This window comes from Ornithorhynchus anatinus, chromosome 1 (assembly GCF_004115215.2).
Source record: "Ornithorhynchus anatinus isolate Pmale09 chromosome 1, mOrnAna1.pri.v4, whole genome shotgun sequence".
In the NCBI taxonomy this organism is placed as follows: domain Eukaryota; kingdom Metazoa; phylum Chordata; class Mammalia; order Monotremata; family Ornithorhynchidae; genus Ornithorhynchus; species Ornithorhynchus anatinus.
In genome coordinates, this window is record NC_041728.1 from 70,234,665 (window position 1) to 70,251,740 (window position 17,076).

At 42.7% G+C, this 17,076-nt stretch overlaps 1 protein-coding gene across 9 annotated transcripts in view; it reads left to right on the plus strand.

Moving 5' to 3' along the window:
- The window catches only part of LTBP1 (latent transforming growth factor beta binding protein 1), a 416,540-nt gene that overhangs the window by 221,595 nt on the left and 177,869 nt on the right, over window positions 1-17,076 (plus strand). For all 9 annotated transcript variants that reach the window (XM_029058450.2, XM_029058420.2, XM_029058428.2 and 6 more), the window contains one exon: window positions 13,406-13,508. In XM_029058450.2, the coding sequence (XP_028914283.1) occupies window positions 13,406-13,508 (103 nt within the window). The remainder of the gene's footprint in view (window positions 1-13,405; window positions 13,509-17,076) is intronic.

Here is a 17,076-nt window from a genome sequence, read left to right on the forward strand (position 1 = left end):
CTCAGGGATTATCAGCAGGTACATATAAAAACAGTTCAGTCAATGAACTGTATTTATTGAGTGCTTGCTGTGTGCACAGTACTGTACTAAGCATTTGGGAGAGTACAATACCACCAAGTTGGTAGACATATTGCTCGGTACATTTTTATCTGTGGTATTATTGTAGAACAATGGTTGAGGTGGTTAAAATCTTGAATCAGTTTTCATTGTAAATTGTTGTGCCCATATGTCCCAAACCCCCTAAAAAACTCTGTTCTGATTTTCAACTCAACAGACTTTTCCTGCCAAAAAAAAAAAAAAAAATGCTGTCAGCCGTTTTTGCATTGCAAAAAGATTCATCGAGCACACTTTTTATATCGTTAAAATATTTTTTGATTCCCTTTGACTATCTAAACAATGACTTAGCAAGTTTTTCTTGAGCATGTAAGTTTCTAATGGCTGGTAGCTTATTTCACCCCTTTATCCTCCTCAACCCTTATATAATGAGAAGCAAAGTGGCCTAGTCGAAAGATCACAGGCCTGAAAGTCAGAGGACCTGGGTTCTAATCCCAGCTTTGCCGATTGCTTGCTGGATGACCTTGGTCAAGTCACTCAACTTCACTGTGCCTCATTTTCCTTAACTCTAAAATGGGGATTGAATAACTGTTCTCCCTCCTACTTAGACTGTGAGCCCGATTTGGGGCAGGGACTGTGTCTGACCTAATTAACTTTGCCAACCCCAGCATTTAGAACAGAGACATAGTAAGTGCTTAACAAATACCTTAAAAAATGCTGGTTTGAGTGACTTTTTGATGGCTGCCCTAGTTGAAGAGGGAATCACCTCATGCATAATCACAGATTGGAACTCAAACTCAATATTCTCTTCCATTGGCATAACTGTCCATCTCCTCACTTGTTGCTTTCCCTGCTCCAGTGGGAGCAGGACCAGTAGGATAGAATAATGCGAATGGTGCTACATGACCTACTAGTTCTCTAATCATTTCCTTTGTATGGGTTCTAAACTCTACAATCTCAGGTCTGAGTCTCATCTCTCTCGTTCTTGGTGGGAGATTTCATCATCATTTCCTATTTAATCACCATCTCCCTTATCAGACAGTCCCATTAGCCACTCATAGAATGCATGTATATATTCCAATTATTCATTTTCTTCTTTTATTAATTCGATCTGTGTTTTTTCATTTTTCTGCCATTGTAGTTTATCAGCCTCATCAGATTATAAGATTCCAGAGGGCAAGGATTATATCTGCCATTTTTATAGAACATTCTTAACCATCTAGTTCAGTCCTCTGCATGCAGTAAATATTCAGTAACTACTAATAATGATGACGATGAAAGTGATTGCCTGCAACCATGAGCAACCTTCTTTTGCATCTGCTTCTCTCCATCACATAGATGCAGAAACTAAAAACCTCAATCAAAGATGGGCAGAGCAATAGAAACCATATTGATAAAATTCATTGAGCTCTTTGGTTATCAAGTATTATATCAGGAAAGAACATTCTTTCATATATTAGTAAGTACTTGGCCAAGATGCTTCAGTAGGTTAGAGAGAAACTCAGGAAAGTCATTCGTGGAAGATAGTGGATCAGAATAGGGAAGCAAAGAATCTTATTTCAGCTGTTGAGTTTCATACAGCAGTTAAACCAGTTCAATTAATTCTGCCATAAGGCGTGATTCTTACACACACCTTGACTAGAATGCAATTCAGAATTTAGGGAAACTTTTTCTGACAAGATGAGTTATTTTGAGCTCAGGGTACTGTGTTATTGAAGAAACTGCACGTGGGCACATGCAGATTATAGAAGCGCTTACTGTGGACCAAGCATTCCTCTAAACAGTGGGGTTGATTCATTCATTCATTCAATTGTATTTATTGAGCGCTTACTGTTTGCAGAGCACTGTACTAAGTGTTTGGAAAATAATAATGTTGGTATTTGTTAAGCGCTTACTATGTGCAAAGCACTGTTCTAATCACTGGGGTAGACACAGGGTAATCAGGTTGTCCCACGTGACGCTCACAGTCTTCATCCCCATTTTACAGATGAGGGAACTGAGGCACAGAGAAGTGAAGTGACTTGCCCACAGTCACACCGCTGACAAATGGCAGAGCAGGGATTTGAACCCACAACCTCTGACTCCCAAGGCCGTGCTCTTTCCACTGAGCCACGCTGCTTCTCTGAATACAAATCGGCAGCAGATAGAGACAATCCCTACCCAACAACAGGCTCACAGTCTAGAAGGAGGAGGCAGACAACAAAACAAAACAAGTAGACAGGCATCAATAGCATCTAAATAGATAAATAGAATTACAGATATATACACATTATTAATAAAATAGAGTAATAAATAAATACAAATATACACAAGTGCTGTGGGGCAGGGAAGGGGGTAGAGCAGAGGGATGGAGTGGGGTGATGGGGAGGGGAGGAGGAGTGGAGGAAAAGGGGGGCTTAGTCTGGGAAGGCCTCCTGGATGAGGTGAGCTCTCAGTAGGGCTTTGAAGAGGGGAAGAGAGCTAGTTTGGCAGATGTGAGGAGGGAGAGCATTGCAGGCCAGAGGTAGGACGTGGGCCAGGGGTCGACAGCGGAATAGGTGAGAACGAGACACAGTGAGGAGGTGAGTGGTGGCAGAGGAGCAGAGTATGTGGGCTGGGCTGTAGGAGGAGAGAAGGGAGGTGAGGTAGGAGCGGGCAAGGTGACGGGCAAGGTGATGGAGAGCTTTGAAGCCATTAATGAGGAGTTTTTGCTTTGTGTGAAGGTTGATAGGCAACCACTGGAGATTTTTGAGGAGGGGAGTGACATTCCCAGAGTGTTTCTATAGAAAGATAATCTGGGCAGCAGAGTGAAGTATAGACTGAAGCAGGGAGAGACAAGAGGATGGGAGATCAGACAGGAGGCGGATGCAGTAGTCCATTCAGGATATGATGAGAGATTATACCAACAAAGTGGCAGTTTAGATGGAGAGGAAAGGGCGGAACTTGGCAATGTTTTGAAGGTGAGACCGGCAGGGTTTGGTGATGGATTTCATGTGTGGGGTGAATGAGAGAGCAGAGTCAAGGAGGACACCGAGGTTGCAAGCCTGTGAGATGGAAAGGATGGTAGTGCCGTTCACAGTGACAAGAAAGTTAGGGAGAGGACAGGTTTGGGAGGGAAGAGAAGGAGCTCAGTCTTGGACATGTTGAATTTCAGGTGGTGGGTGGACATCCAGGTGGAGATGTCCTGAAATCAGGAGGAGATACGAGCCTGGAGGGAGGGAGAGAGAACAGGGGAGGAGATGTAGATTTGGGTATCATCTGCATAGGCATGATAGTTGAAGCAGTGGGAGTGAATGAGTTCACCTAGGGAGTGAGTATAGGTGGAGAACAGAAGGGGGCCAAGAACTGACCCTTGAGGAACCCCAAAGTGTAGCAAAGGAGACTGAGAATGAACGGCCAGAGAGATGAGAGCAGGAGAGCAGAGAGTTAAAGCAGGAGGGGCTGAGAGGCCTTTCTCAAATAAGCCCTCATTTACCCTATTCCCTATCTCTTCAGCATCATCTATGTACTTGGCGCTGTACCCTTTAAGCACTTGATATTCATCCCAACCTCAGGCCCACTGCACTTATGCACATAGTCATAATTTATTTTATTGTCTACCTCCCCCTATAGACTGTAAATTCCTTGTAGGCAAGGGATGTGTCTACGAATTCTGTGGTATTGTATTCTTCCAATCACTTACTACAGTGTTCTGCACACCATCAGTGCTCCATAAATACCATGGATTGGTAAATTGATTGGTTGGAACACATGCTGTAAGCCATTGGTACCACTTTAAGTTTTCATTTTCTTCTATGAAATCTCTGATAAAGCCTGAAGGAGCTAAGGGGTCCTCACTGGATCTAGGGAGGCTTTTGCATTTAGAGGTCTGTGCCAGATACTAATAATAATAATTGTTAGATGCTTACTCTGTGCCAGGCACTGTACTAAGAGCTGGGGTAGTTACCAGCAAATCAGAGTAGACACAGACCCTGTACCACATGGGGCTCACAGTATCAATCCCCATTTTACGTATGGGGTGCCTGAGGCCCAGAGAAGTGAAGTGATTCGTCTAGGGTCACACAGACAAGTAGCAGAGCTGGGACTAGAATGGCCAGGGTCAGTGGCAGCCCAGAAAGGTTTGGGTACATCAGAGCCGTGAATGTCTTGCCCTCACAGAATGGGAATTTCCAGCAGCCTTAGCTTCAGTGGACCCTGTCAGATGCCTTGAGATGGTTCCCATCCTTTGCTCTTGGCTGAAGCAGGAAGGCAATCAGATAGGGAAAGCCAAGCACGTGAAAGAGAACGTGGACATGTGTCACTGGGTCTGGGAAGTGGGTGTGGGAGGACTGCAGAAGGAAGGCCTGCTAGTTTTCTTTGGTGCAAGAGGATGAGACAGAGACACTGAGACCCTCAAATGTGGATCCTTTGACCCTTATAAACCAGCTCCCCCGGAAGCCCCCCTGCCCCCGTGCATCAGACACAACCCTTTCTACATTCTATGGATCCAATCTGAACCCATCCTTTGGTTGTCTCTGAAACTGAGCATTAGAGCATTAGACCACTGAACCCTATTTAACAAGCAAGCAAACAAGCGAATTTATGTTGTTCTTGGGCCCTCCGCTCCAGCTGCTTTTCATTTTGATTCTAATAAAAATACCTTTATTATGACACAGAATGTCTCCATCTCCCCTCCCCCCACAATATTTTTTATGGCATCGATGGTCCGCAAAAAAAGTACTTCTATTACTAATTGAACTGCTGTTCATTTTATTACATTTGAGTAACACGAGCGAGAATCATATGGGGGCATGTACTTGTGCTCGGACAGTAGGACACAAACAGTCCTGCTCTATATCAGGAGTGAAGATAAGGACTTACACACACACACACACACACACACACACACACACACACACACACACACTTAAATCTGACTCTCCTCACTAGACAGGATGGAAGTGGTTATCTCGATTCTGAACAGGGACTCCTGCCTGGATTTGTATGAAGGAGGGGACACTAGCCCTGGCCATGCCCTCCTGAGAATGGAGTGATGCTTTATACTGTTTTTTTGTGCAGGGTGAAAGGGGCATTTCTGTCACTGGGGCACCATCATTTTCTCTGCTCCTCACCCCAGGTTAAAGAGCCTGGCAAAGGACAGATGGCTGTCCCTTCAGTAGCAGATCTTCTCTTGAAGCTGGCACCTAACAGCTTCCAGTGGAGAGTAAGGAGGAGGGAAGAGGGCTTTTAACTTCCTCCTCTGGGGCTCCAGAAATGGGTGGGGCAGGCACCCTCAAAAGGTCGATGCAGGATAATTAGGATTAATGCAGGATGGAGCTCACTGCCCAAAGGTCTGAAGATGACGTCACTGGCCTGTGGTTCTCCCTATGTTCCTCCGTCTGAAGAGACTGTTGCATAACCAGAAGCTCATTCCACACAGTGCTTGCACAGATGTTGAGGCTCCTATCTTAGTTTCTCCAGGTGAAGCCCAGAAGTATTTCTTTCTTGGTCAAATCATATGATTGGCCAAATCATACCCAAGTTCCTCCGCCTTTCCCACTAGGTCTTACTTGTTGTTGTTGTCCTATGCTGTCGAGTCATGCCCGACCCATAGCGACGTAGTGGACACATCTCTCGCAGAATGCCCTATCTCCATCGGCAATCGTTCTGGTAGTGGATCCATAGAGTTTTCTTGGTAAAAATACAGAAGTGGTCTTATTTACCAGGTCTTTAATCATCATCCTGGCTGTCTTCTGAACTCTCTCCATGTCCTCCATGTGGCTTTCATGTTGAGAAGTCAAGGTCTGCATCACCTTCATCATTACCTATTGTAAGACTTAGTCTCTGGGCTTAGGCGATTTGAGAATACATTTACACCTACAAACCAATGATGATAATGCTCTAGAAAATAGTTTCTATAGACATCCAGCTAGGACGCGAAAGGAAGCAGCCAGATGTTAGTTTTGCCATGCCGACCATTGGTTCTTTCCATTTTTATATGACTGATTCAAAAACGCAGACTTCAAGTCTTGTTTTTCTTTCGGAAGTGCAAGATGATCAGTTTTCATAAGCAGAATTACTGCAAATGAATTTCCACAGTCTGATCAATTATTTTATGGTAATGTAAAGTGAAATCAGATGTTTCACACTTAGGTCCTCTTTTCTTTATATAACACTTAGATAATATTTTTACTTTAGTGTAGTCTAAAAAATGCCATCACATAAACTAAAGCAGTTGTCTGGAATTCCTTGAAGCTCAGGGTTTGGCTATAGAAACTTTAAAACAAATACATGGTTAGAAATCAGTGTGGATCCATTTACAGCTTTTAATGCTCCATCCACAGTAGATACTTTGCAAAATCAATACCCTGAAACATCAGAGGATTAAAGATGTATCAGATACCCAAAACGCCAAACATTGTTTTAATTACTCTAATAAAAGAAAGCTGGATGACCGTTTTTTTCTTGCCTGTAAAGAATGTGCTACTTATGCCAAAACAAATTCCTTACAAGTCTTTTTAGAAAATCTGGAAGTATTTAAGAGTTTTCCTCCTCTTCATATGAGACAATGCCTGTTACTCTGCCAGTGCTACATTGGACAATTCACTTGGTTATAACAACCTGCCATTCCCAACAAGTTGGTCGAGTATTTGCTGAGTGTTTATCTCAGTGATATCGGTCAATGCATTTGGTAGGGTTTTTTTCCTCTTTGTGTAATACAAGAATGCAGACGTAATGTTCCAGCAAATGCCAGCTGAGAAGCTCTCATGAAGCTCTCCAATAATCAGTTCTGTTTGGAGCTGAAGATGTTGCCGAGGAAAGCTAGAACATTGCCTTCCTGGACAAAGTTTTAGGAGTCCCTTTACTTGTGGTAGGGATAAATTAATTTCATGATTTGAAAAGAGCAGAACTAGACATAGCAAGAAGCTGGGATTGATACAGCCAAGTCAGCACAGCATGGGCTTTCTGAAGGAACTGTCGGCTAGATGACCTGAAAATACCATTGATTGATGACGAGACATCCCAGATCACCAAAAAGCTGGCAGTGAGTTACATCTTAGAGTCAGGATGTCAAGAAGCTTCATCCCATGACAGTAGTGTAACTTGTTTGTGCTGGAAGGACATGGACACACTTGTAGAGCCTAGTTCAGGCCATGTGGATCAGCATCTCCCTGGGTTTTCTTGATTAACTGGATAGAAGCGGTCCATTTTATCATTGATCATGCACAGATGATGTTTTTAAGGGGTTTATCCCAATTCCTCTTCAGGTATGCATTTTTTATGATGCTTATTTGCAGAAGATATATTTATGCTGTTTTATCTATTTAAATTTTAAAATGGAAAAAATGTTTGATTTTGGGGGTGTCAGAACCAGACAACCATCACAAATCTCTGTGAATAATAATACTACTAATAATAATAACTGTGGCATTTGTTAGGGACTTAGTATGTGCCAAGCACTGTACTAAGTGCTGAGGTGGGTACAAGCAAATTGAGTTGTATGCAGTCCCTGTCCCTTGTGGAGCTCACAATCTCAAGCCCCATTTTACTAATGAGGTAACTGAGGCACAAAGAAGTGAAGTGACTTGCCCAAGGCCACACAGCAGGTATGTGGCAGAGTTGGCATTAGAACCCATGACCTTCTGACTCCCAAGCCCATGGTCTATCCACTGTGCCATGATGCTTCTCTATGCAGGTGACTTAGTCATGATAATAATGTATTTTCAAATCACAGACAAATCACTTGTTCTCCCTATTTCAGTTTTCTTATTTGTCCAGAGGAAAGTGTACTGCTAGTGACAAGCATTATGGGGAGCAGTGATTCATTAAGACTGCTCCTTTTTTATTCGGTAGATGAAAGAAGCACTCACCCTGCAAAGGTCAACTGCAATTCTTCTTCATCCCCACTGTCATAATCATCATCATCATCATCAGTATTTCCTGGGGACCTATTGTGTGCAAAGCATTGTACTGATCATTTAATGTTGCAGAGCAATGAATGGCTATCTACTGGGTGAAAAAAATTCAATCAATAGTATTTGTTGCACCCCAACCAAGACTAAGCACTGTATTAAGCCCTTTGGGAGAGTATCATTTTCCTGTCCTAATAATACATCCCTGCATGCACTTTATATGTCATTTCTTCAGGCTCTAGAATAATCCCCTCTCATCCTCTCCTGTGCTTGATGGGAATGGAGAACATTATGCCACTGGGGTGTATTTTTGTTCATGTGTGAGAGAACTGCCACTAGTTTTAAAAGAAAATATTCGTGCTCTCTTAAGTTTTTGAAGGAGGAAAAATCATGATATAACTGTCAATGTTCAGTCAGTCAGTTGCATTTATTGAGTGCTTACTGTGTGTAGATCACTGAACTGAGTACTGGGGAGAGTTCAGTACCACAATAAAAGATACATTCCCTGCCCATATTCTAGAGGGGGAGACAGACTAATATAATAAAATTTCAGTTATGTACATAAGAGCTGTGGAGCTGGGCTGGGGAGCGGCGGATGAATAAAGGGAGCAAGTCAGGGTGATGTAGAAGGGGGTGGGAGAAAAGGAAATGAGGGCTTAGTCAGGAAAGGCCTCTTGGAGGAGATATTACAGCCCTTGCTGCCTGCTAATTAACGTGTAGAGGTCCTGAACATTGACCTGTTACATTCTGGGCCTTGTTGACATAGTGAGTACAGAATACCCTTGGACATGGAATAACGTCTTAGAGTTCTGGGGCCATTTACTTGAGAGAAGGAGTCATGGTACTTGCAGTTTCGATTAGCTAAGCTCCTAATAAAAATAGTACTCTGATTACCCGATGATTGATGGGGAGTGAGGGGGCTAGGGTAAGAAGCCTTAGGAAATGTAGCTGGAGTGGGGATGGCAGTGGAGGCTGCCAGAGAAAAATTGGCCAGCGGAGTTTGGGCGAGAAGAGGTAGGAGGGCAGGTAAGAGGCCTGGCTTTCGGAAGCCTAGCCGTGATGACCTTTCCCCCAGCCCATCTGCTGACTTGGAGAGAGATCCATCCTCCTAACCCTAACCCACCCCCAAAATGATAATGATGGTATTTGTTAAGTGCTTACTATGTGCCAAGCACTGTTCTAAGCGCTGGGGGAGATATAGGGTTATCAGGTTGTCCCAGGTGGGGCTCACAGTCTTAATCCCCATTTTACAGATGAAGTAACAGAGGCACAGAGAAGTTAAATGACTTGCCCAGAGTCACACAGCTGACAAGAACCCCGTAATGGCCCCCATAATCTTTCTGCCCTTTTCGTTCCTGGGAAGTGGAATCGCTAGGGCTGGAGGAACAAATCCGGGGACAGATTTTAGTCCTGGCTCTGCCGCTTGCCTGTTGTATGACCTTGGCAAGTCATTTATCTTCTCTGGGCCTCCGTTTCTTCATCTGTAAAATGGGGACAAGATACTTCTTCTCCTTCTTTCATAGACCTGGAGTCCATTGTGGGTAGGAAACGAGACTGGTATTATCTCACATTAACCCCAGCACTTAGTACAGTGTTTGGCCCATAGGAAGCAATTCATAATAGAAATAAATAATAAATAAATAAAAATAAAAATTCCTGGTCCAAAATCCAGATAGCTCTGATAATTAATCAAAAGCACTGCTGTATTAATCTAGTCAGTCTTTACGTAGATTGATATTCCTGAGCCCTGTTTTCCCCTTCATAAGCATTATCTATGTGTTTATAAATAGCTTTGTATTGGTACCTCCAGGAATGGATAATGCTGGATAGTGACATATGCCAGCTATCTAAGAGTAATGACTGTCCATCAGGAGATGTTATATAACTACACAGAGGGTTTTAGCAGAGTCCTTCAGGGGAGGATCAGTAAAGGGGAAGATCACGTTCTAGGGAAGATTCAAATGTTGCAAATTCTCTCTTCAAAACAAAAAGATTGGCCAAGAGTGTTCGTATTTGGGGCTGTCAGAGATGCTGGTTTCTAGAGCTTTCCAGTTGGAAAAGTGCCAAAAAACAAAGGTTTTTTTTACTGTCATGCTTCTGTTTGTTGATGTGTATCAAAGGAACTACAGGTAATTTTAGTCTCTCTGAGATAATTAAGGTAACAGGGAAGCAGATAAGCACCCAGTTGATGCTTAATAGCCAATCAATGAAAGGAAAGGATATCAGAATCTAGGTTAAGAAAAAAATGAGAAACACACCTAACCGTTGTTACACAGTGTTCTGAGATGGTCCTCATCCAGAACTAGGATGAAAATTGCTGAAGTCTGTTTCCACCCTATAGTATCTCCCAGCCAGGCTTTGATCCGGATATCAAAAGATCTAAGAACCAATATGTATGTTTGCCGAAGTGTATAGTGATTTCTACATACAATAGGAAGGAATTCATAATAGCAATTATTATTAATGAATAAAAATTCCTGGTCAAAAATCCAGATAGCTCTGATAATTAACCCAAAACACTGCTGTATGTTCATTTCATTGTACCATCTCACAATTTTGGGGGTACATTGTCGGTATGTCTGATGAAAATAATCCCTTGTCGTATTTGAGGGAGGGAGGAAAGAAGAGCATGAAGCCACCAGCATTTTTTAAAGGGTTTATAAGACTTTTTTTTTTAAAGCCAGATTTCATTTTGCTGTTTCTCTTGCTAGCATCCCTACTGTTTAAACTGTTGGTCCAAAATCCTGTTGCTGGAGAGAACAGGACGGTCTCTTTTTTCCCCTGTCACCTATGTTAGTTTTGTATCCAGCTCCAACTCTTGTGCCAAATTGCCTTCCTAGTTTGGAAAAATCACCATGGCCTTGCTCCACCTTACTTCTCTGACCTTTTATTCAACAGTTTCCCACCCACTCGCTCTGTTCTTTCAGCCTTGGCCTATGACTCTGTGTCCTCCCTTAGTGTCTTTTCTCAGTGGGTGGTCCCCCTTTCAACTTGAGCTGCTCTAGCTCTCTGGAATGTCTCTCCTCCTTAGAGCCATTGAGTCACTTCCTCTTTTCAGATCTCGCCTTCAAACATTCCTGTTCCATGCAGCAGAGTCAGTGACAATAGACCATTCTTAGTTTTCCTCTTGTACGTTGACCTCAGTTCATTCCTGGAGAATATAGATCTCTTTATCATTTTTCAATTGTATCTTTCTCTTCTCTTCTGCAATGTTACCTTAATATAGTTTCCTTTCTTATTTATCTTGCCGCTGACTCCTTGCCTACATCTTCCCTGTGACCTGGAACTCCCAATCTCCCCTGCTCACCTTCAAAGCCTTATTAAAATCACATCTCCTCTAAGAGCCCTTCCCCGACAAAGCCCTCATTTCCCATACTCCCTCTTCCTTCTGTGCTGCTCATGCCCACGAGACTCTCCCCTTTGACCAATTGGTATTCATCCCACCCTCAGCCCCACAGTCCTTATGTACATATCCATAATGTATTGATTGATATTAATGTCTGTCTCCTCCTCTAGACTGTAAGCTTATTGTGAACAGGTAATATGTCTACCAACTCTGTTTTATTGTACTTTCCCAAGCATATAGTAAATGGTCTATAAATGCCATTGATTAATTTCTGTTCTCTGTTCAATGTTCTTTATGAAATTTACCAAGTTTTTGTCATCTTCCTCTCTATGAAATGGTTTTTAATTTCTTAGTGTTGTAGTGAATGGCATTTCATGCATGACATAGGTATATTTTTAACCACAAAAGTTCGGTGTCAAACTTTTAAAAGAAAGAGGAAGAGTAACTCTTAATTGATTAATTAAGGTATTTGTTAAGCTCTTACTATGTGCCAAGCACTGTTCTGAGCACCGGTATGAGTCACCAGGCTTTCCAGCTAATTATAAGTGAAATTACTGGCTATGTGAAGTCAAAATTAGTAGTTTTTCCATTCAATTACTACACCTTCTTTACTTCCCAGATTATCACTGAGGCAATGGGATTGGCAGATGTGATTGTTGCCCTCTGTTACTGACATAGGTTGCAAGCTTCAGTTGTGGGATGACTCTCAAATGGGAACCATTATTTCTGCCCATGAATTTAAGTGGAAACTTAATTGTGGTTAGAGCCTCAGTTTTAGCCCCCAAGGAAAGGGGTATGGCAGCACACCTAAATGAAAGGTGGAGATTGAAATGCCGGAACAGGCATTTTGCCCATCACTGCTCTGTTGAAATGGCAGCCACTAATTCTGAAGTTCTTTACTGGTTTAAAGTGGTTCAGTGTTTTTTGCCATTGGTTATTCTTGTAGATCCTTTATTATTTTGGAAAGTCAACCTTCTCCAGGCAATTCCTAAAGGCTTCGATGATGTGAATGGCAGCCCTTGGTGGAGTGGTATCACGGGCTGGGCACAAAGGTTGGCAAGGGATTTCAGCTGGGCAGAAGACAACAGAAAGGTGGTGGAATCGATGCTGTTCCTGAAATTCTTTTGCTTTGCTCCAGACTTTTCATGGTGCATGGTAGGGTCAAAAATCAGGCATTAGCAAGCACACTCCCATCTGGTTTGCAACACCCAGTACAGTGCTTTGCACATAGTAGAGTGCTCTGGAGATTGAGGATGCCCAGCCCAGAGTTGGTGTCCAGTTCAGTGCTCTGCACACAGTTCAGTGCTCTGTAGAGTGAGGATGTACAGCCTGGGCGCCCTTCCCAGAGCTGATGTCCAGTACAGTGCTCTGTAGCCTCTGGATGCTCAATGCAGGTGTCTGCCTAAAGTTGGTATCCGGTACAGTGCCCTGTACACAGTAGGCATTCAACAAAAATTATCAAATGAGAGAATATTTCCAACCCCCTCTGGACTTGTTGATCTTTTCTGCCTGCTCAGCTTCCTATGGCAAACAATTCCATATGGTGATCAAAGAAGCAGAAGTTGCATCCTGACTGAACAGATCTGCTTTACTTGAAAAAGAGTGGGAACTGGAGTAGCTGTATAAATGTCAGTTTTGGCTGGATGCTTGTTTTTCTTGTCTGAAATAGATTCGAAGTAATTTGAGGGCAAGCACTGTACTTGGCCCATGCTCGGTCACCCCATTCTGAGCTCCAGGAGGACTTGGTCCCACGTTTGCCGGGAATCGATGATGAAGGCAAAAGCCATAGAATAACACGCCGTGCTATTCTCAGGCCATCTCCTTAAAAGGGAAAGAAGAGAAGAGTGTCTGATGAATTTTGTGAAGCACAGTTAAACAGTGACAGATTTTCCTGAGAAAAGAATCTGAAAACATTAGTGCCAATGGAGGATTACTAACTTGGAAATATGTTTGTTCATTTCAGTGACATATCGGTCTGTTCTGGATATTGTTTCAAAGGGTAGAAAAAAAATGCCAAGCCAGGTTGGATAAAAAGGGATCTGTTTTATAATGTGATGGTGAAGTACAGCAGCATTGTAAAATTGAGCATCTTACCCTAACAGTAACCTGAATACTTCACACTTAATCATTTCAGTGTGGTAAAGCACTTCCTGGTCTTTCCAAGCAAGAAGACTGCTGTGGTACCGTGGGCACTTCGTGGGGCTTTAACAAATGCCAGAAATGTCCCAAGAAGTCTTGTAAGTATTACTTCCATATTCTTTTGCACTTCCATTTGTGAAATTCCACAGCGCCATATGAAGACATCACACTGTCAGAGGATCCTGTCGTTTGATATTCGGAAAGTGGTGGAGATTCCCATAACCCTTTGCCTTTCAGGGCCAAGAAAATGTTCATTTTAATCCTCCTGTTAGAAATCTGGCAAAGCCGAGTTACATTTTGTCAAGCTGTTTGGGGATGGCATTGAATCACGTTGCCTTCTCCAGCTGGATGAATTTTTTGGGAGAAAGTTTGCACAGATACGTTCAATTAGAACAGTTTGCATTCCTGTTCGAAGAGGGAATGGCGTGATATCTGGAAAGCTTTCTGAGATCTGAGTTCTTCCTTCTCTTGAAGGAAGTGTGAATGCTTTCCTCCACACCTGGTCTCCCTCCTTTGGGCTTCCATTGACTTTGGAAGGTGCTCCACCAGTGAAAGAGGGATAGAACAGTGCTTGGCACATAGTAAAAGCTTAACAAATACCATCATTATTATAAGGTAAAAGTACAGGATGGGTTTTCCTTTCCTTTGTTTCTGAATTTTCATATCATTATTATTATGGTATTTGTTAGGCACTTACTACATGTGAAACACGGTTCTAAATGCTGGGGTAGATACAAAGTTAACCAGGTTGGACACAGTCCCTAACCCTCATGGGGCTTACAGTCTATATAGGAGGGAGAATGGGCTTTTAATATCCATTTTACAGTTGGGGAAACTGAGGCACAGAGAAGTGACGTGACTTGCCCGAGATTACACAGCCAGCAATTAGCAAAGCTGGGATTCGAACCCAGTTTCCTCTGACTCCCAGGCCTGTGATTTTTTTCCTAGGCTATGCTGTTTTTCATAAAAAAGGTTGCTGCAGTAATCTAGAGAGAGAAGGGTGCTCTGGAGTCTAACTGTTTCGGGCAGTTCCACATCCAACCATCTCAGGGACAAAGCTGTTCATCCTAGTTTCATAAATCTCCAGATAAGGATATTCCCGAAACCTCCATCCAAGACCTATGCAGATGGTCTGTCAGAGATCAAACACCGTTCTTGGTAATAGAAGTCTAACTGAAGTATTCGAAACTCTGTCTCTCAATCAAACAGTGTGGGATTTACTGAGCACTTACTTGGTGCAGAGACTTGAAAGGTTACGCCAAGTGTAAGATTGCCTTGTCTGAACAGGAGTTGACAATGTAGGCCATTTGTTTTTTATTCAAAGAAGACAGAGTAGTTAAAGAGCATCATCCTCATAAGGAACCTTCTTATGGTAGAAACCTTCTCTCTTAGGTGAAATCTGCTTTTTAAAATCGATTTCCTTTATCCAATTTCTTGCCCTCCTTTCTCAAGTGCTATCACTTTATGATCAAATCCCTCTCTAATCAGCTAAACCTCCGCTCTTTCTCAGAGTGAAATCAAACTGGGTTTCAGACTCTTTCTACTGGTTTTGTGCTGGAGTGTTCCCCCACCTCAGAGCATAATAATAATAATAGTATTTGATAATAATTATCATCATAATTGTGGTATTTATTAAGCGCTTACTATGTGCCAGGCACTATACTAAATGCTGGGGTGAATTCAAGCAAATTGGGTTAGTCACAGCCCTATCCCACGTGGAGCTCACAGTCTCAATCTCCATTTTACAGATGAGTTAACGGAGGCACGGAGAAGTGAAGTGACTTGCCCAGGGTCACACAGCAGACAGGTGGAGGAGCTGGGATTAGAACCCAGGTCCTTCTGACTCTCAGGCCTGTGCCCTATCTACTAGGCCATGCTGCTTCCCCAAGACCTTCCTTTACAAGCCCAATATATGTTGCTTTCTCAACAACTATCTTTCCCGGTAGTAAGGGGGCTGATTTGAATTAGGAAGGCTTAATATTCATCCTGCTCTTGGCTTGGAGAACTGCTAGGACAGCCAGTGCGTTCTGTTTCCCTATCTCCTCATCCAGCTCATCTCCCCATCTTACCTTGTCTACTGGGCTTGGTGCCAACCTGCACTTCTTCCTTCCCTCTGCCAAGGAGAGAGGTGTCAGTCCCGACTGTAGCCCCACAGCATCCCAGCTGTTCCAAATTAAACCCTGCTCTGGGATCTCTAGTTTTGCTTGCTGATTTGCACCATTTCTCAATTACCGGTAGGCCTTTTGGGCACACCTGCTAAAACGGGAGATTAGGAAGATAACCAAAACGGCAAATATCACTAACCGACTTCTGAGTCTTAGAATCCAGTCAGTGTTTTTTTTCTGGAGAAACTCATTGGTATGACCAGAGTTTGGAATGAATTTTTAACAATATTGGCATTATCTCTTTTTGACCATGTTTATATTGGTTTCCAAGAGAAGGGAACATGTATGCCAGTATGACAGAGGGAATAGTCAATGCCATATTTGAAGTGAAATGCCTAAAGAAAAAGATAATAATGGCATATGTTAAGCATTTACTATGTGCCAAGCACTGTTCTAAGCGCTGGGGTAGAGACAAGGTAATCAGATTGTTCCATGTGGGGCTCACAGTCTTAATCCCCATTTTACAGGTGAGGGAACTGAGGCACAGAAAAGTGAAGTGACTTGCCCAAGGTCACACAGCAGGCAAGTGGAGGAGCAGGGATTAGAACCCATGACCTCTGACTCCCAAGCCTGGGCTCTTTCTCTGGGCTTCAGTTTCCTCCTCTGTAAAATGAGGATCGCCATTTCTCACACCCCAACTCAGTCAGTGAGCCTCAAGTGGAACAGGGACTAAATTTGACTGTATTTACCCCAGTGATTGGCACATGGTAAGTGCTTAACAAAAACCACAATTAGATCGTTAAAATAAATTCACTGGATAATTCACTGGACATACAAAACTGAGCAAATTACCTCATCCTGGAAATCACCAGTGTGGATTGGTTTAAACTGTGTAAAGTTCAACATTTGTTGAATTTGGTGCCTTCCTCGTGACTTGTTCCCTAGGGATTCATTCGGGTCACATTCTTCCCGTGTCACTGGGAACGCTTTCCCGCTCTGGGTTGGTACTCTTCTCCAAATCCTATTCATTTTGGAAGACAGCAAACTTTTCTTGGCTGGAAATTTTATGGTGGTGTTCTCCATGACCTTATCTTCTGACTGGAATATTTTTTGGAGCCCGTTTTTGACTTGGCTGCATTTAGCACAGACTTGTCGGTCACATGCTGAGCTCCATACACTGTCCTTAAGACTGGGCCCGAGACAGCTTACCTCAGTTTTAAGTCTGCCAAATTATTAATAAAAATGCTTGTTATCCCTTAAAATAGATGCTAGGTAGAAACTTAGCTTTCTTGTAAATGCTTTGCTTAGTATACAGGGTTACCCCCATTATAAAGCTCTTCTTTCAGCATTCTTTGGCAATGTCTATTTTTCTTACAGTGTTCTCTTGTTTCAAAGCAAGCCTGCAACATGTACCTTGGCTTAGACAGTTCCCTCCCCTCAACTCATCAACATTTAAAAATTTTTCAACTAACTTGAAAAGAGAGATTAAAGCCCATTTCACTGTAGAAAATGACAGTTCTCGAGGAACTGACAGTTCTCTAGTAAGATACACAAAGTATCT